The sequence below is a fragment of the Sturnus vulgaris genome, chromosome 3, assembly GCF_052056855.1.
Source record: "Sturnus vulgaris isolate bStuVul1 chromosome 3, bStuVul1.hap1, whole genome shotgun sequence".
NCBI classification, from domain to species: Eukaryota; Metazoa; Chordata; class Aves; order Passeriformes; family Sturnidae; genus Sturnus; species Sturnus vulgaris.
The window spans coordinates 69,784,768-69,805,382 of record NC_142245.1 but is presented as its reverse complement, the minus strand read 5'-3'; the positions used below and the strand labels follow the sequence as shown (position 1 = coordinate 69,805,382).

Sequence of the window (20,615 nt, the reverse complement as noted above, 5' to 3'; positions counted from 1 at the left end):
ATATCCTGCAAGGCATGCATCATTAGGTCTACTCATTGTATGTTCACTTGATTAGGCTTGGGCTCTTTCTAGGCTGCATCTTTTCTAAAGCCACACTATCAGCTACGCTATAGGTGGGACACTCTATCCAAACCATCTCTCTCACAGCCCAGTCTTAATATGCCAGTCTTAGGGGTTCTTACAGACATGTATTTTTCAGATAGTGCAGGAGTTGTTTTTTCATCTTATTTGATGATCTAATATTTAATTGCTTCTAATTCTCAAATATTAAAATCTTACTTAGAATGAAAATCTGGTATAAAACCAAAAGTGTTGATGAAGTTGCCGATTAAATAAAGGCCTGATTTATTTATTCCCCATAACTGTTGTGAAGTATGGAGGGGCTTAGAGGAGGAGGACAGAAAAAGAAGAAAATTACTCCTTTCCCTTACAGAGGTATATTTTCCCTAGTGTGCTGTAGCAAAAGCTGGCATATATAACAACAAGATAAAGCTGCGAAGGCTTCAGGGTATAATTGCTGAAGCTACAGTACCTACAAGTGAAGGATACTGAGCATGAAGCTGATGGAGCTAGTAAAAGCAGTAAAGCAAACATACCAACAAACAGCCAGTGTTGCAATTGTCTGTGCTCTTGATTAATATTGCTTTTAATGTTAGTATTGCATTGGTTCAGCTGTGCTTGCACTGGTTTTAGGCAGATGATCAACTGTAAATTCATAGGTTTTAATATTCTAGTTTTAAGTACAGTAAAAAGTTTATTTGTAGTTGTACTCTGTTAAGTGCCATGACGTGAAAAAGTTGAACAGTTTATATTTATGCCTTTCAGTTCTTCCATTTAGTGTGCTGCTACAGAACAGAAAGATATATTTTCTGATTACCTGTTCTCTTAACATTGTAATCTCTTAAATACTTCATTCCTGAAATATTTAAACTACGCAGACCACCCAGAAGGGCTCAGCAGACAAGAAGTTTCAAACCAGTGAATTTCTCTTCAACTGCTCATGTTACTATATCAAGCAGTTGGTAAGAAATTAATCAACTACTCGAAAAAGCTATCTGGTTTGATTTTTCACAAAGAGAATAATCCAGAGACACACAGAACCCACATTTAAACCAGCTTTAATTAAACTGTCTTAACTCATTCTTAAAGAATTGTAATCCTAGCTATTCTTACTGAATTTGGGTAACTGCAATCTCATTGAGCCACAGCTCAATTTCCTGTAGTAGTTAAGGTGAATTAATAGACAAAAAAAAAGATGGTTACAGAAACAGATGTTCAGTCCATACTGAATATCTCAAAATATTCAGGTTTTTTCAATTTATGTGATGGTGACTCAAGAAATTTTTACAATCTCTGTATTCCATGTGTAATATACATTATAGATACTAAGTAAATATACACTGGTATATATTTATATATATATAAATATGGAAAACGATAACACCTAAAACATAAGCAGTTCTAGTCTATCATTTTTGTAGCAGCTCCTCAAGTTTTATTATTTTGGAAACCTTTGTTTTCAAGATTGTATAAGACTCTGTAGGCAATTGGAATTATTTGGTCACTCTGTCTGCAAATCTAACCAAATTGTACTCTAGCAGTGGAGCCTGAGCTGTGAGATAGTGTGATGGGAAGTTTCTGTTGTTCCGAGAACCATACATCCCATACAATTTCTTAATGGACCTCTGTCCATCTGCAGAAAGATATATTTTAATGCATTCTGGGGTGAAATGGGAAGTTTTTAAGTCAGGCCTTTTTGCAGATGCGGGATCGTTCCTTCTACTGCCTCAGGGACCCTGTTGGAATCAGAGGAATGGTTGCTTGTATGCTAAGGAGAATAGAAATGTCACATGCCTCTCCTCCTTAAAAGAATGTTCTGTTGTCATACAAAGAAAAAAAAAACATGCAGGATTTTACTGTACTGATAGGCAGCCTGGAATACACTTAAATCTGATGTAATCTGAAATCACACAGGAAGACAGACAACTGCCTCTTTAAATGCTTTAAAGACCAAGTGGTAAGGATTATGACCTATAGGTCTTCATCTTGAGACTTAGCCTTCAAATGAGTCGTGAGGACTGCATGCAGGAATGGAAGTGCTTACTCTTCTCACAATCCTGTAAACCAGTTATACAGTATGGAGATAATGGTATTTACTTCATCTCACAGACAGACCAGTGTGGAGACCTTGAAAGGCACTACCCTGTTGTGTCCCTTAGGCCAGCCTCGTGCCCTCTCCCTGTCCATCAGCCTTTCGGTCACTCCCACCCTGTTTCCTTGTTGGCCCCCATGCCCCAATCCCACTCTTGTAACACCCTCATGCCCCCTAGTAATTCATCTCTGATACTACTTCCCCCGCCCCAAAACCCCCATGTACTTAACCTGGACTCTCAGACCAGCCTTGGCTTTTGCCTCAGAACTCCAGGACTGTGCACACGTGTGGCTGAAATAAACATCTCTGTGAAACCCTTGCAAAGGCCATTCCTGTTTCTTCACCTGCTTCACTTCAACAACGACCCCAACTCCAACAGACCAGTGGCAACTAGAATGTTAGAAAAGGTAGTAACGTGGAGGCTGAGTGCAATGATCCTTCACTGATTGTTACCCTAAATCCACAATATTATGAGGATGCTTTTGATGAGACAATCTTAAGGCTACATAAGAATAAAGATATATATTCTAAATCAGGTCAAGAGATTTGAACTACTCACCTCTTCTAAATAACCAAAATGACACTGATTCACTGATTAAAGACACCAGTGTAAAGATGGAATAGTGTAGAAGTTGAATATTTTTGAAGTTTCTTCTGTCTCCAGCAGTGAAGGTACTCATCATAGTATCTCGTTTCAGCACCAGATTAAAAAAAAAAAAAAAAAAAAAAAGCAGCAGGGAATTCCAGAGAAGCAGCAAAGCCAAGTAAATGAATCATTTACTGCTGGTCACTTTGTGTGTCTGCTAATATGGGAGAAAGAGCTGATTGGGATAGCACAGAAGAAGGAAAGAGAGAAAATTGTTACTTCTAGTCACAAATTCAGGGCTGTTGCCTGTTAATTCTGAGCTGATTAGAGAAACTGAAGGAAAAGAGAGATGTTGGCAGTGACCACTGCTCCTGTCAGCAATGCCAGATCTGGCTACTCTGTAGCTCTTGCCAAGCACACAATCCCTTGCCCAGACGGGTCCAAAGCTGGTCTTTCCAGCAGTATCTTTCCATCTGGATTGCTCCCAAAATGAAGATGACAGAAGGGTATTTGTAATGCTTGTAATGCTTTGCCTTGCCTTCTCTGGTTTCCAGAGCGGTACTGGCTGGATAAGCTTAGAGGAACTGAAATGGTGCCAGTTACACATCATTATGTGTTTTAATACACTGAATATAAGGGAGAGCAAGTCTAAGGTGTTACTCTGTAGCTTCTACAAGGGGAAAAACTCTCCTGCTTCCAAGGGATTGGGCATGCTTTCACGCACAGTGGAAGTGTACAATATTATATAACTATCACTTAAAGACAGAAAGTTTCGGGTTTTACCATGATACCTTCTGAAAAATTATCCTCTTCAAAAATAAAGTATTTTTATATCTTAAAATTGGTACCTGGTGGGTTTTTTTTATAAGAACATATGTATCTAAATGGCAACATAAACTTCTGTTTGTCTTCTTTGCAGGGGGATTCTGAGACTATGATAGATATTGATAATTGACCTTATGACTAAGATGTTCAAGTCTGCCATTTCGATGTTATGTTCAATCCTTTGAGGAGGATAAAGCAAAAATATTGGATTAAAATACAGATATGACAGTAAAAACCTATGGCCATCTTCTCTCATCTCCTATAATTTTCATGCTCAATTACAGTATGAAGACCCTGGCAGATTAAACAGTACTTAATAGCAATCTTCTTTTAAGAAAACTCACGTAGCACATGTTCAGATAAATGTACTTTAGCTTTAGTCACCATTCAATCAATAACATTTTATTCAGTATAAGCTACTCAGAATGCAAGAACTGCAATAAAAAGCTATGAAATTAGTTACAAAAGGTGTTAGAAGGTGATGCACTGGGGACCTAGTACAAATACAACACATGCTTGTAAGATCAGAAATAGGAACAGAAAGGCCTGAATTAATTATGTGTAGAGGGTGTTTTTGTGTAGCTACTGACTGTAAAAGATGATCCTTAGTGTAAACAACTTGTCTTCAGAATCTCCAAGAAAGCAAATAAAGAGAGCTAAAAAAGTCAATGCCATCAGAATTCAATATTTTCCATTTTCATTATAGACTTGTATAAAGTGCCTCAAGTCTCTCCACCATTTGGAAATACATATGAGAAAGTATAAATTATTCTCCTGTAAGAGCAGATCTCTATGGAGAAAAAAAAAAATCACTTCAGCAGTAAGTGCTACTGAGGCATTTTCAGACAGCTAATAACTCCCTCCAGACCTGCCTAGGTCCAATTTGGAATTTGAGCTGACAATTGTATCTCCCTCTTGATTGGTTGCTGGGAAAAAACAGCAATGCTTCACTGCAAATGTAAGTAATAAAGGATAGTAAGGTCTTCAAGCCTTAAAGGTAATAGATCTCTGGGTTTTGTTTTTTTAAATTGCCTATCTGCTTTTCTAGGGGAAAAAAAAACCCCAACAAATTAAAATTACTAATTTTAAAAAAGAATCTGTCCTGATATAGGTTAGAAGTCAAAAGTGTACATTCATACATATTGAAAATACCTTGAGCTTACTGCAAGCTGAATGAGCCAATTGTCAGCAGTGATTTTATTTTCTTACAAGAAGTTGAAAATTTCATTCACAGCAGCTATAAAAGTATGGATAAACTCTTTCCCACTTCATGTCTTGACCTGTATTTCTGACTAGCTTACAGAGACAGTAATTTCTTTGCTCTATTCATGCTTTGAGCCAGCTGGACATAAGACCAGCTTCTTTCCAGAAATCATGTGGCCACATTAGCACAGTTCTGAGCCCAAGCTAATGTACCCCACTCACAGCCAGCCTTATTAACTCAGGTTCAGCAACACACAAATCACAGCTACACAGCTGCTATGCTGGCTGGCTCAGGGCAAGGCAGAGTGAACCTGTCACTGTCTGCACCCATCCATGTGGATGTACCCTCAGATGACCCCTGGCACTGTGTGCTCTAACAAAAGCTAGTTTTAGGTTCTGATTAATTGCATTTTAATTGCATAATACAAACGATACTGGAAATGGAGTAATGAAATCTTACAGGATATGGTAATGTTTTTGCCAACAGCACCACAACAGTGTGGTACCTAAGCTGGTCTATTAACTAACTTTAAAAAACCAACCAAACAGATTGATACAAATATAAAACACTTTAAGAGATCAGACTGTCATAGGAGAGATTATCATGTTGCATTTCTGTCCTTCTTTTCCAAACACATTATCTAACAAAAAGGTGAGTCAGGAAGGAAGGAAGGACTACTGAAAGAACGTGGTCAACTGTGACAGTATCCTTCTTTCCACTTTTGGATTGGTGTTTCTGAGTGGTATTCCTTAGTCAGTGTAAATGGTAAGTGTGCTTTGGTACAGATTCAGGTCCTTCTTCACCATAAATTACTCTTCCTTCCTCTTGAAAACACAGGCAAGACATGCTGTCAGTGGGTCAGTGCACTGGCTTTGCACACAACTCCTCAAAATTACTTTTCCAGTAGCTTTAAAGTCTTAAAAGTCACTCACAATACTTTACATAGTCTTCCTACACAGAATTCCTAAAGAGCTCAATAACAGCCTTTTCCCAGTACTGATCCTTTCATGAGTAAAAGCAGTCATTGTAGGCATACCAAATGTCATGATATGTTAAGTGACAATGGGAACTTCACAGGAATTTCCACCTCTTGGGTTTTTATCTGCTATATTCTTGTGCTTCTCTGTACAAGAGTACAGAGTGGAGTTAAATATCTGAAATTAGAAATAAAGCTGCTAAGCACAATTTATTGTTCATAATAGGTTTCACCTTTTGAGTCTAGCTCACTCAGTACACTGTCTGCAGCAGTGACCACGAAGTGAGGAACACAAGTACATATGGTGTGCTCCCAGCTGGCAGCTGTTATGTCCTTGGCCTGATAGGATTTATCCATGTTATTATTCCCAGTGGATCCCTCCTTCAAGTACTCGTCCAATCTTCCATTGAGTTCATATAAAATTTTGCCTTTATTAATTTTGGAAAGGAATGTAACAAGTTTGCCAGCTTTTTGGTTTGTCATTCTAAACCAAATTTGAGAGCCTAGAAAAGCCATACAGTGAGACAGATCAAAGATCCACCTAGCCAGTACCCTTGTCACCTAAATTAGCCCACAGTAAATGCCTGGAAAAAAGCAGAAGAACAGGTAGGACTAGCATGCAAAGGTATTTCCTCATTCTTCAGCAATCTTTATCTCAGGAGTTCCTGAGACAGAGAATGGTTGCAATTCACCTGCCCTTTTACTATCCAGTCAAGTGTTACATCTCACAGTAGGCTTTCATTTTTAGAACCCCAAAAATACTGTACCATCATCCAACTTCCATGCCTCACTTTCCATCTTTGATTTTTAAGGGGTTTTTCTCAACAAATAATTTAGAAATATATTTCATAGTTCAAATTTCTATGAAAATACACTAATACCCCTTCATTATAAAAACAGACCATTTTCTCCTAACCTGTATCAACAACTTATTCCTTGGCAGTTTAATTTCTTTTAAGAGTCACAGTCCACTGTAGTCTGCTATGCAAACAGATTTTTTTTTCTTTATGCAAGTGCATCAACTGCAAGTACAACAAGATCACTATTTCAGAATGGCTCTTCTATAAAAACAATTTGAAGCAGACCATGCATGATGGTGATTAAAAATCAAGTCCAGGCCAAGAAGTCTAAAATTTATGGCATCAAAGATTTAAGTCTCATTACTCTGATCAATATGACATTTACCTACAACACTCAAGAGTACACAGACAATCTTTTCTCTTTTGTTTTCTGTTTTCATAGTGCCTGGTTTTCCTTTTCAGGAAGTGTTTGCAACCATCTAGATACTACAGTCATAATGAGATGTATTTCTTATTTAGAATTCATTTTAACTCTGATTTGTCTCAACATCCTTTGGTAGTGCAAATGGCTCTTTTCATCATCTCTCCATCATTTATACCTGGTGTTTATTCTCCTTCCCTCCAGTGTCTCATATGCACAGTATCACACTATCCCAATTTAAACTAGCTTTTCTTAGTCTCCTTTTCTGGCTTTGGGGGTTTCGATGTTTATGGAGCAATACGTTTTTAGTAATTAAGGAGATAGAGATAAATGAGTCAGTGCATCCTTCTGTTGGTTGTACAACTGGACTTACTGGGCTACTCCACTCTATCCTGCCTCACTTTTGGCACTTTTGTCCTTCTTCTTCAGAGACACAGAGTGCATTTATGATTTCACAATATGAGCTAACACTGAAAAGCAATATTCTTACACCTTGTAGTAATATCACAGTAAGAAAAAACAATACCTATAGTATTGACCCTCAGGCTTCAATAATAGGATTCTCTATATTTTATACTGTGTCAGAAACGTTTTCTGCAGGTCAGTGGGCATAACTACACAAGCATTAAACTACCAGAATTCCAAATTGCTGCCAAGTAACACCTCAATACAAGCCTACTTGACAAGACTCTAATGTTTCTGATGCAGATTGATTAATAACTGACTTTTATTTCCTGCACTGCAAATCACTCTGGCAGATCTTGAGGTGTGTAAAAATTGCTTTTAACAGCACTTCACTAACAAGCAAAAGGTATTCATGTGGATGGAAACCAAAACACAATTCAATAAAAATATTGCACTTCAATAAAAAGTAAGCCATGGGAACATTGATCAAAATCGGTGAATAAATATGAAAGAGAAATAGCTTCCTGATTTTACATCATTGTATGCAAAAAAAGTTCCAAGGGTCATTTGTATCAGTTTGTTAAAAATACATTTTAAACAAATACTCTCCTATAAGGAAAAGCTGAGAGATTTGGGGCTGTTCAGCCTGGAAAAGAGAACATTCCAGAGGTACCTTTGAACAGTATTCAAGTACATAAAGAGGGCTGCAAAAGAGCTGAAGAGGGACCTTTTAAAAAGCATGAAGTGATAATGCAGGGGGGAATGGCTTTAAACTGAAAGAGGGCAAGTTTAGATTAGATTAGAATAAATTTTTTATTGTGAGGGTGGTTAGGCACTGGAACAGGTTGCCCAGAGAAGTTGTGGATGTACAATCCCTGGGAGTGTTCAAGGCCAGGCTGGATGGGGCTCTGAGCAAGTCAGTCTAGTGCAAGATGTCCCATGGCAAGAGAGTTGGAACCAGGTAATCTTTAAGGTCCCTTCCAACCCAAGCCATTCTCTGATTCTGTGAAATACAGACAGGTCAGCTCGGATTATATAAGAGCTTGGCCCTGAATAATAATTACTCCTGATGAATTTTGGTCAAGGGTTTTCATCTGTTTTCAACCCAACAGGAGTAAGAATTTTCATCCTGTTATCTTAAATAGCTGATGCCAGATTATCTGAGGTCTGTAAAAGATCCCAAACTTTGACACTCAATAACTTAACAGTCAGCTCTATATATAGACATCCCCTTCTGATCCAGCTGGATAACAAGTAATTTAATTTACTCCCTATCTGTTACCACCTGCTTTAGAAGATTGTCACCTGCCAAGTTTTACTGAGAGGGATCCCTGTTTCAGAACTCCATGAAGGACACTGCAGCAGTTCTCAGCTGTGCCACACCACTCTCCTCCTGACCTATCACTCATAGACATGCACATGCATCCCTTCCACATGTGGATACAGCACCAAGTTTCTTCAGGGTGTTCCCAAGAAAGGAGCATTTGAAGCTCTGAGCTGGCTGCATACAGGAGGCAGCATTCATTACTTTTAACAGCCAAGCTCTTTTTCCCTAAGGCAGACATGACAAAATGTGTCTCTGTGAAGACTTTTGCAGGACTCCCATTGAATAAGGCCCTGGAGGGAAGAGGGAACCCAGGAAACATGTATAGGAAGTCAGGCAAAAATGCCAGAAGACCTCTTTGGGTAAACAAGGAGCACCTCAAACTCAAACACAAAAAGGAAGCATAGAGAAGGTGGAATCAAGGACAGAAAACCTGTGAGGAATATAGAGATATTGTTCAGCTATGCAGGGATGAGGTCCTGAAAGTTAAAACCCAACTGGAGCTGAAGCTGGTGATGGATGCCAAAGACAAGAAGAAGTGCTTCTGTAGGGGACAAATGAAAGATTGGGAAAAAAGTGAGCCCACTGCTCCCCCTCCCCTTCCTACTATACAATCTCGCTCCATTATTTTAAACTAGACACAGTAAATAGAACCAGCTCTGTACCCCTTACTGTACCTACCCTTCTTTATTTGTCTAATAGAATTCCTAGGATTTCTTTACATAATGTTTAAGGAGTTCTGGAAAAGACAAAGGCACATATGCAAAAGAAACAAGAAGGTGGGGTTTTTGTGGGAGTTTTTGGGGCTTTTTTTTTGGTCAATACCTGTGAGCTGGTTTGGCTTGCAAATTCCTAACTGAAGAGGCTCAGCAATGTAGCTGCAGAGAAATGGAAATCATCTTCTGTAATACTATCAGCAAATTACCTTTGTCCTAGGGTTGATTTACCTTTTGCAAACCCAGCTACAGCCAGAAACACACACTAATCTCTTACAAGCTTTCTCCTGCATCTCTCTGCACCTTACAACACTGTATTATGGCATTTAGATGTTTCACATAGTAGCATTTTGCTGAGAGTCTCTTCTGACATCCACAGGCAATCACCTTTTGTCACATCATTGCTTTTAGTTACATTTCCAACTGAAAATAAGCCTAGGAACTACAATGCCCTTCTCCCAAGGCTGTCAATTCAGCAAATAGTACAGATACAAAGATTAAATATAAATTGTGTGTGTACATTTGCACACATATGACCTATTATAATTTTTTGAATGCTAAATCCTATGTTTTTTCACTACATAATACAAAAGGCTTTCAACTCACAATCTAAGCTCTATAAGAGCTTAAACAAAGACTCTTATCTTACTCTGTACTTTTACAAAACATTTAACCTTTTACTTAGACAGACTAGTGCCAGGGCCTCACAAAGAAAGTAATGTGTTCAGGAGGGAATGGACAAAATGCACTTTCCTTCTACAAAAGGATTGAGAAGGAATTTCAAACATGGAGATAAAAATCAAAATAAAATGGAAAAATGAGACAAAGTAGTAAGCCAGAATGTGTTCATTATGTGTTTCAGTGAACTTTCTCTGATTTCCTGTAATGTACCTTAACTGCAACAATGTTTATTTGCTAAATAGATAGTCCAAGCCTCCGATCTGTCAACTTCCACAAGTGAAATTTGCAAACTACATGGCCCAAAATAAAATCCGCATTAACATGCTTAAATTGGAGATGAGCCCACGGAAACCAGTGCATCCATATCACGTACCTAGATTTTAAACACAAGCATTTATTTTAAATTGACCATTTAGTTCTCACTGACTCAGAATTTACGTAAGTGCCACCAAGGAACTGGCCTCTGGCAGCATGCACACATAAATCTGTTCAAGCACTGACAGGACTGTTAGCTGAGACCCCAGAAACCCAAAATCTGTGTCCTCAAGATGTGTATTTCCATATTTATCTCATCAAGCAGTTCAGTCTCGCTGGCAGACTCCAAGGGCAGTCTCTTTCATGAGATAAGTTGTCAAAATACTCCTGGCAGAATGAGAAAGACCAAGGTAAACCACTAATGCCCATGGCAAATTTAGCCTGACAACGTGATAATCTCTTCTAAAATACCTTTGGCACTAATGCACAAAAAATTTCCCATCATCCATGTGCATGCCCTGAATCACCATAACTGGGAGACTGAGATGAACCCGGATTCTACACGACACTGAGGCTGATTTAAAAGCAAATAAATGTACTGCTCCTTCACAGTAGTTCATGCCAGCCTGTGATTTACACAGGCTGATCTGGCACACATTTACATTCCTGTAAAGGCTTTCTGTAGTTTTTAACTGTATCACTTCACCTCCCCCCAGCTATAAAAAGAGAATGATAGTATTAATGTAACATTACAGAAACACTGTCAGTTATGACAATAATTTAAAAAATAAATATTCAGAATAGAGAGTTTATTCTGCTTTGTTGAGGTAGAGCTTTTTTTCAAACAACAAAAATTTTATCTAAAGTGAGGAAGACCTGGTGCAAAAACTAAAGCCGAATACAGACAATGATACAAAAGGTTATTTTAAAATATCTGATAATTAACACTTATAGTATTCCAAACATCTGTTCCACAGCTTTTATTCCCTGCAGTCAAAATTCAAGCCTTTGCAATTTGTCTGGTGGAAAGGTAACATGACCCAGCATCTTTTTCTGTACTTAGATCAAATCCAGATTTATAGGCTGTTTTTACCACAGCAGTATGCAATATTCCAAAACAAGCTCTAAGAAAAAGTAATTAAAAATGTGAAGCTTAACAGAAAATGAGACAAAGCCTAAAGCCAAAGAAAAACCCTGCTAAAATTATTTGATATTATTAAGATCTATAATTTTTCTAGGAAAAGGAGAAATGCATTACATCACACCTATCTGGACACAGTTAAACACTTGATATGGTGCAATGCAGATATTTATGTCTATTTTATGGAAGTTAAGGAGAGGCTGGAAGAAAAATTTCAGTGATTTCCCTTGAAAACAGTTTTTATTTAACATTTTAATTAATGACTTCAACACAATGAGTAGGGAGACACCTTTGACAGAAAATAAGAAATATAGTATATTGAAAGAAAACGGGAAAATTACAAAAACAGTGTAAGACCTAGAATTATGGTGTGCAACATTGTAGCAGAGTGTGGAATACACAAAATTTTCCTCAAGAAAGGATGTTCTTTAATGTTTGATCTTTGTATACTTTCAAGCCTTAACAACAAGATGAGAGATTTAGTCTGTGAAACAGACAGCAGCCCACAAGATCTGAGTGATGTCCAGGTGTTAGAAAGACAAATTACTGGTTGGTAGAATTGCCTTGCTAAGCTTTAGGGCCTGACAGGTCTCAGTGATCTCACACCCAGAGGGAGGTTAATAAAGTTGGGAATAAGGATGTACCACTGACAGCAGACACAAAGAATGCAGAATTTATGGGCCACAAGGACACTGGGCAGAAGCCCCAAGATAAGGAAGAAACTAAAAACCTTGCCCAGCAACTGTGCTGAATCAGCTGTGACTGGGTAAAAGGTAATTCTGCAGCGGGAGATCATTGACCCAAAATCCCATTGGCCCAAAAGAAGAGAAACACCATGGGACTGATTAGCATGAGAAGTGAGACAATCATTAACCAAGAGAAGATAGAACACTAATTAATACGAGAACTATGAAACTTGTAGCAAATGAACACTAATTCCTGTTTGCTGACATGTGTAAGTAGTAAAAAAATTGATAATTGTTGGGCTTAATTTGTGGAATTCCACGGGGCACCCAGGCTTGCAGAGCTCTGAAATAATCAACGTCTCTCTCACGTGTGTAATTATTGGCATACATTGTAATTATAGTTGCACACTGGGAAACAAATCCGATTTTTGCGGACGCCAACATCCCGCATTCATAAATTAAGACGTTATCTCAGAAACCCTGGTCAGAAGGATGTATTTGATGTATTTGAACCTGTCAAAATAACTAGAAAGCATCATGCAAAGGACACGACTGGTAGAAACGAACTGCATATTTCATTATCTAATAAAAGCTTTCTGAACAAATGGCCTGCACCAGAAGCAGGACATTATTTGTGTTAATAATAAGATGTGTCTGGTAGCCCCTTTAAAAAAAAAAAAATGGGGGGATGATGATATTTTAGGGGCTCTCATTTTCCAGTACCACACCTGAGAGTCAAGAAGAACTCTGGCGTTTTTGTTTCCCAGCACTGCGCGGGGCCCGGCCCGCCCGGCGCGGCTCTGAGGGAGGGGCGGGGCCGCTGCGCTCTAAGATGGCGGCGCGGGCCCCACGTGGTGCGCGCTGAGGCGGGCGCGGGGCAGGCGCTGGCGACATGGCGGCGGCGGGCAGCGAGGGCGGGAGGAGCGACGCAGCGGAGGAGGACGAGGAGGTGGAGGTTGGTGGATGCCAACACCGGGGCGCTCCCCAGCCCTGGGGGAAGGGTCCGGCCCCCCGCGGGGCGTGGCTCGGCCCCGCTCCGCCCGGCCGGCGGGGCAGGAGGGAGAGGGGTCGGTCGCGGACCGGGCGCGTTTCCATGGGGCCGGCGGGTGTCTCAGTCCCCGCAGCCGTCCTGTCCCCAGAGCTGTGTGGTTCTGGCTGTTATTCCTCGGGCTTCCCGGGAAACGGCGTGGTCAGAGAGCGAACTTCCAGTTTCTGTTGCTTCCTATCGCCGTAGCATCACAGAATCAGAGAAGGGTTTAGATTGCAAGGGCCTTTAAAACCACTTAGTTCCATCCAACCTCCTGCCATGGGCAGGGACACCTTCCACTAGAGCAGGTTGCTTAAAGCCTTGTCCAGCCTAGTCTTGAACAGGGATGGGGCACCTACAGATTCTTTGGACCATCTGTTCCAGTGCCACAACCCTCTCCCCAGTAAAAAAAAACCAAAAAACAAAAAAACCAAACCAAAACAAAAAACTAATGAATGAAAATTTCAACATCTAATCTAAACCCACTCGCAATCTAAATCTATTATCCCTTGTCCTGTCACTATAGGCCCTGGTAAAAAGTGCCTCTCCAACTCCCTTGTGGGCCCTCTTTAAGTACTGGAAGGTGCTGTAGGGTCTCCTACAATAGAGCAATATTGATGCTCATTTTTCAAGGGTGGAAAAAGTGCTCCCCCATTGCTTGCTAGGAAGAAAAGGCCAGGAAAATTCGGGTGTGAAACAGGTGTCTTATGGAGTAGTGAGTCACTACATTTCTCTGGGTATTACAAGAGTTCTGCCTCTTGACAAAATGCAGCATAAACTCCAATTGGAGTCTGTTTGTCCTGAAAGGCTGTGTCTTGTATGCTGTTCTTATTGGTGTCAGTTGCTTTTGGGGAGGTCTTTCCCCCCCCGAGTTCTGTTACAGCTGTACATTATCAACTTCTCTTGTAGGAGCAACTGGTCATGGTCGAGCTATCAGGAATTATTGATTCAGACTTCTTAGAAAAATGTGAGAACAAGTGCAAGATTTTGGTGAGTGATTACAGCACAATAGGAAAGGGGTAAGTTATTATGGAAGTGAACAAGGGAGTGAGGCTGCTTCTAAATTTCTTGACATCGATAACATTAGATCTAATTTTTAATATTTTGTGTGCTGTACTTGGCTGCATGTTCTGGGCTCTCTTTCAGAAACAGCATGAAGTCTTTGAATCTATTATTGTATAATAGATTGTATAAGGAAACTTTTCAGAAGTATATATAAGCTTGGACCAGTATCTGCCCTGATTTCAAGTTCTAAGTTAATTTTTTTAAAAATTATGTATTTCACACATTAAAAAATTTGTTAATCACACTTCTTCAAATAATTGGAATACAGCAGACAGGTAAAGCAAAATATTTAAGATTTGCACCGTATTTACAATGGGGTTTTTTGCAGATGTGTCCTGGCAAGTTCAAGCCTTGTAAAGGATAACTGGGCATTAAGCATTTGGTAAACAGTTTAAGATGTTGTTTGCTTCACTGCAAGGTTATTGTAGGAATCTGGTTTCCCTGTCGTGTTCCTTTTGAGTTTTTAATCATTTTATCTGTATAGGACAGATTTTATTTGCCCTTCAAAATTACATGTAGACTAAGAGAGCTGTATAGATAGAACAAGTACTAATGATTTGCAAATACTTTCTGAAAGCGGACCTTTATTATAGCCTGAAAAGATGGAAGAGAACATCTGAGTGTGCCACTAATCACAATATATGTGAGCAGTAAAGTCAATTCTGAATGTCTCAGAAGTAGAAATATAATCAAAATTCATAAAATATTAATCTTTGGATGGATATGCGTTTTAAAAGCAGGTTTCCTTCCTTGATCTGATCTAATTCTCTTGAAATTTGTTGCATGTGTCATTCATACTGACGTCTGAATGGCTACAGATGCTTAGGTATTGCTGGTGGGATTCTTTAAATGTTGTCCTTTGAGATTCCCTTGTAATGTTACTAGTAAAAGGTTAAAGTATCCATACTGTGTCCCACTTGAATCCACGTCTACTCGCCTTCACTCCGCAGAGTAAGCACTCCTTGAGACTTTTCGTAAGGGACAACTTTTGTTAAAACCTTAATTAAAGAGTCTGTTCCGTGTTACTCTGTTTTAGCAAGTTTTCTGTGACGCTGGTAGCACAAGGGAAAGGTAGTCTTCAAGTCTGCATAGCCCACAAAGGAATGCAAATCAGCCAAAAAAAATTTGTGAATGTAAAACCCCCCTAATATTATTGTTTAGTACTGATGTGTTATTTTTTTTTATTTCTTGTAGAAGGAAAATAAACCCACAAAAGTATGTTCTAGATGTTAGGCTAGTGTTGCTGGTATTCTCAAATTATGCAGAAGCAAGATATTTCTGTGTTTCGAAAGTACAAGATCAACAACATTTAAACTCTGAGATTCTCTAAGAGGACAATTGCACAAGTTCATATTAACCTATGTGATATTCTATATTTTATGCAATTTACCATATAATGCCTTATCTTCAAAACTTTTAGCATGTGCTTGTCTTCATGTCCTGAATAATTCTGATGTTCACAAGGTACCATTCAAAGTCATTTTGTCTTAATTAGTGCGTTCTGTTCAGACATTGATTTTTATCAAAATACAGTTTATAGCTGTATCTTATATAAGAAAAATGGGATGCCGGCTTGTGTGTGTGGAAAAGCTGTGCTCTAGAGGAAGGGAATGAGCTGATAGAAGTGCTTCTTACTATTCCACTCCCTGTTTAAAAAAACAAAATAGCAACAATTTCCAACTCCTTCACAATATAGACACACAGTAATCACAGAAACTTCTGTGACTTTGCAGTGGCACTTCTGGTACTGATGTAATGCCTTATGATGGACTTCTTCACCCTGTGTATTTTCCAATTTGAAAGTTATTCCACTTTCTAGAACTTGTATTAATTGATGCTTAGAAAATAACATCATCTTCGTGCAAACACGTTTTTCTTAATTTGAAATGGAGGTTACATTAATTTCCTAAAGGAAATAACAGCACTTTAATTTATATAGACTGTTGGTTTCAGTTTGATCTAAATTTATTGTAATATACTGGAGCATTTTCCATACAGTTCTGTACTAGGTTTTATTATGATTACAAAAAGAGAATTGTCTGGGTTGGTTTTGTATTTAGTATACTTAAAGGAACATGTATGATGAGAAATTTATATAATCTGGATTCTACTATATATGTCTTTGCTAGTCTTACAGTGAGAAATTCACCTGGGCTAATACAGATCTGACATTATGCAATTTTATCCTTCATTACATAGGGAATAGAGACAGAGAGACCCATTTTACAAGTGGACAGATATGTATTCGCAGGAGAATATGAAGGTAGGAAAACTTATGTGAATACAATCTCTCCCTTTTCACGTGACCCAAGGAATTTTCTTAACATCAGGTGATGTTACTGCATCTGTGAGATGCTGAAGTTGTGGGTCGTTTTATAACACTATGTAGAGCAGCAGCAGTCTGAATTCACTGCTAAATTAACCATGCATCCATGGTACTTCCAGGAAAGTATTTCTTGAAGCTGACTCCGGGGTGCATCAGCTAGTATTTCTGTAGACAAAAGTGTGGGATATAAAATGCCTTAAAGTGCTGTTGTCTCCTGTGTGAACAGGAGACACGTTGTGCAATCTGTAGTTCTCTCATTCGCCTTATGGTGACAACACTGGTCTGGGATCCTCCCTTGTAGTGACTTCCAATGACTGTGATACTCCCACCTCTTCCGAGTTCCTTACCTGTGCTGTGCCTCTGTGAGGGGCTGGAAGTCAGAACAGTCCCACAGTTGGGCCAGTGGGTGCATTATCTGCAGCTGATATAAATTAGTCCCTATAACTTTCTCACTTTGTTTGTCATAGATACCTTGGGAACCTGTGTGGTTTTTGAAGAAAACACAGAGCAAGGTAATTGTGATTTGATGTTCTGTTTGTTTCAGTAGCTAGGGAGGCTAAAAATATTTATCGTGTTTCAGTGGAATTGCTAGTGGAATTCACTGTAACAGTTGGGGATTGGGTATTGTTTTTTCTCCTCTCTTCTTAGTAGATGCAGAAGGCAACCAAAAAGTACAGCTGAAATACAAGTGCCACACAGTGAAGAAGCTGAATATGACACGGACCCTTCTGACAGAAAAGAAGGAAGGAGAAGAGAATGTTGGTGAGTGATTCTGCTCTTATGCATGTGGATATGAGTGGATTATGCTTGGGAGTGTCAGCCTTCACTAAGTGTTTGATTCAAGAACAGGCAGGAAGTTAAAGGAACTTTGTTCTTTAGGTACTACACGTGACTTTCTCTATAATTGTTGAAAAGAACTGAATTGTACTTAGTCAATTTACAGTTGCATGGAAATGAATTTAAATTACTTGCAAAGACATACCTAGAAGACCATTTATATTGATTTTCATTCTGGAGGCAGAACTTGGGGTTCATATGTTTGCTTTATTTATTTTTTGGTACAAAAGTCAGTACTTTTACACAGTCAAATACTGAGTATCCTACTATATAGCAGTATAGTACCTATAGCAGTATTCATTAGAACTGTCCTACTGGTTTTAACTGCTTTTTTCACTCAAGTCAGTATTACTGCTTCATATTTTAAGAATATATTGACATTACCTTAAATATGAGCAGTCAGCTGGATACAGGCCATAGGAGGCATAAAATGAAATGTCATATAGAATCTAATGAAACATCAGCATTCGTATCAACACCAAATACCACTTGTCTCTATAGAATTAATTATGTAATATTAAACTGAAAGTATTATTGTGATAGTATATGTAATATTAAATTGAGACTAGAGAGTCTTTTGCTTAATACAAGGGCCCTTTTTATTCTGGAGCAGCAATACTGATGGTAAGTACTGAAAACCACTTTGTTTCTGTACCGTGACAAGAATTTGACTTGTGCATACAAAGTAACTACAACATCTTGTGTATTGAAAACATGTACTGAGTAAAAATCAAAATAGGAGTGGAATCCCATTGCTATTTGGAGTTGGTTTCAACCTGTTCCAACTTGTTGTTACACTTAAGTTAAAGAGAGTGCAAGAACTCGTGTCCTGTCTCTGCTGTCATTGCCTATTGCCAGAAGATCTAATATTTAGGTGAACAAATATTCTATTCTCTTCATTGCATTCATTAAATATTTTCTCTACATTTTGATTTATGTTTAAGTTACTTTAAGAGCCTAAGGGTGGCATCAGACAGCTAAATACAACAGGTAGTGCCATGCTAAATCAGAAGAAAGATCTTTTTAGTCCTGCATTGTATTTTCTGACTATGAAAAGTACTAAATGGGTATGTGAAAAGTAATAGGAGAAGGATATGCACATCTTTCATTTCTAAGTGGTACTTTTACTTAGATCTTGGTCAGGCTCAGCCTTAATAAGAATGAACTTAAACTAAGAAAAAAATGCTATTAATTCCTTTTGTCACTAATAGAATTTTCCTTCTTTACATCAGGTGGAGTAGAGTGGTTGCAGATCAAGGACAGAGATTTTTCCTACAGCAGGCTTAATATGATTTGCAGTTTTTTGCCTGAAAAGGATGATTCTGAGGAGTCAGCTCAAGCCCAAGATAAATTGACTGAAGAATCAGAGGGAGAGGTGAGTGGCAAAGGAAATTCTAACATGAACTGTGACCTGGAAAAGCAACACACCTTGGAAACAGATGCCCCTATTCCTCTGCCTGACAGCTCTGCTTCTGGGGCAGAGGAATCTCCTTCTGGAAATGCTGCCTTAGAGGATGTACCTCCATGATATTAACTCTGATCTTTTCAGGGTTTCTTCATGGAATTAATGGGCCAACTTTTATAGGCCATGACATGGTTTCCACCTTATCTGAAAAATGAATAGTGGAAAACGGACATTATGTTCTTGTGCATTGCTTTTGTGTTTGAATTGTAGTGGGAAAGGCTTAAGTGTTTTTTAAAATTACTGACTGGAAATGTATGTATCCCTACCTCAAAACTGAACAAGTAGAAATGGTTACATAATTAAAAGAAACTCCTACCTTAGAAAAATGTTGATGTATTGTACAGTCTGAAACATTTTGTAAAAACAAAGAAATACCATTGTTTAAAATAAAGTCCTGAATTTTTCAAGTATAGCTTCACCTTGTGTGTCGTATTCAGCCACATACTGTCTGCTCTTGTACTGCAGTTATTGAAAGAAAACAAATCAAATAAGTGTGGCTCTTATTGACTGTGTGAATATGCATCAAACTGCTTAGTTTAGATTCTCTCTAGTGTCCTTTGTCTCCTTGATGGAGTTTAGAAATCTTTCATGTGGGAAGGGACTTCAGAGGGTTTCTCATCTAGCTTCCTATGTAAAATAGCATCAACACTGAAATTCAGGGCAAGTTGGTCAGGGCTTTGTCCACTCTAGTCTTGAAAACCCCTGCAAACTTGTCAGCAAATGAAATCCAGGTCTCAAAGAGGCATCTGTCACGCTGCTTCCCCCATTTTCTGTATAATATAATGTGTGTTATACAAAAGGAAGCATGGTCATACCATTTTTCTTTTTCCTCACAGTAACTTCTTGGCTCTAATCTTCCTCTCTGGCATTTTTCTGAAGGGTTTTATACTTAAGGTCCTGTACCCATGCATCAGTGGTTCCTAGACTATTCCATGTGACTGTATTATACTGCCTAGCTAGTCTGTGGGTGATACTGCTACTGTGATTTATACTGCCACACACCATTCTGTATCACAGTTAAGTGTGTGGCACACTCAGGATGTTTTCAAAAGCACAGCAAATTTAAAACATAAAATATTTTCTCCCTGACCCTTCTTTCCTGCCTTTCTCTGCCTCCCTCAAAACCGTGTAACTGCAACAGTGCTGTGAGGATGGGAACACCTAATTAATTCCAGCATAATTAGGTAATACTTTAATTAGTAATGATAAGTGGAGAAGCTCACCCACAGAGTTGTTCACAGCACAGCGTCGTTCACAGCACAGCGTCAGTAAAGAGAAGTCATTAAAACGGCAACAGTTTCAAACCATCAATCCCATTATTCTCTTTTTTCTTCTGTGTAGAAGCAATCTTGAATCCTAGGGGAAAGGGAGGCAGGGAGAGGAAGAAGAGGGAACACGTCCTGTGTGCCTCCAGCCTGGGTGTGGATCTTTCACTTGGTAGTGTTGCATTTGAGGTTTCAAGGAGACCGCACAGCCATCCCTCTGGATTTAACTGCAACCATGGAAGATTAAAAACATCATCATTCACACTGGATTTGCGTGGTGCTGATAGATAAAGGACAATTATAACTGGAATAACGATCCTGGGAATACGCAGGCTCTTGAGTGCCGGAGGGAGGGTTTGCGGTGCACTTGGAGGCAGCTGAGCGTCCTGCAGAGAGGGCTCTTGCTTTGGCTGCTTCAGGCACCGAGAATAGAGAGGTGTTTCAAGAGTTTGTTCTCT

The 20,615-nt window shown here is 38.9% G+C and overlaps 1 protein-coding gene across 2 annotated transcripts; it reads left to right on the top strand.

Moving 5' to 3' along the window:
• The first annotated feature begins 13,045 nt into the window (after nt 1-13,045).
• On the top strand, nt 13,046-19,302 carry GTF3C6 (general transcription factor IIIC subunit 6). 2 transcript variants are annotated; one of them, XM_014879296.2, is made up of 6 exons: nt 13,046-13,127; nt 14,109-14,189; nt 16,464-16,527; nt 17,058-17,102; nt 17,242-17,352; nt 18,660-19,302. In XM_014879296.2, exons 1-6 carry the CDS (start codon nt 13,065-13,067, stop codon nt 18,953-18,955), a joined length of 660 nt encoding a protein of 219 aa, XP_014734782.2. In that variant the 5' UTR covers nt 13,046-13,064; the 3' UTR covers nt 18,956-19,302. The 2 variants fall into 2 exon arrangements, with proteins under 2 accessions (XP_014734782.2, XP_014734781.2); XM_014879295.2 differs by having other exon boundaries at nt 17,239-17,352.
• Nucleotides 19,303-20,615: the final 1,313 nt, after the last annotated feature.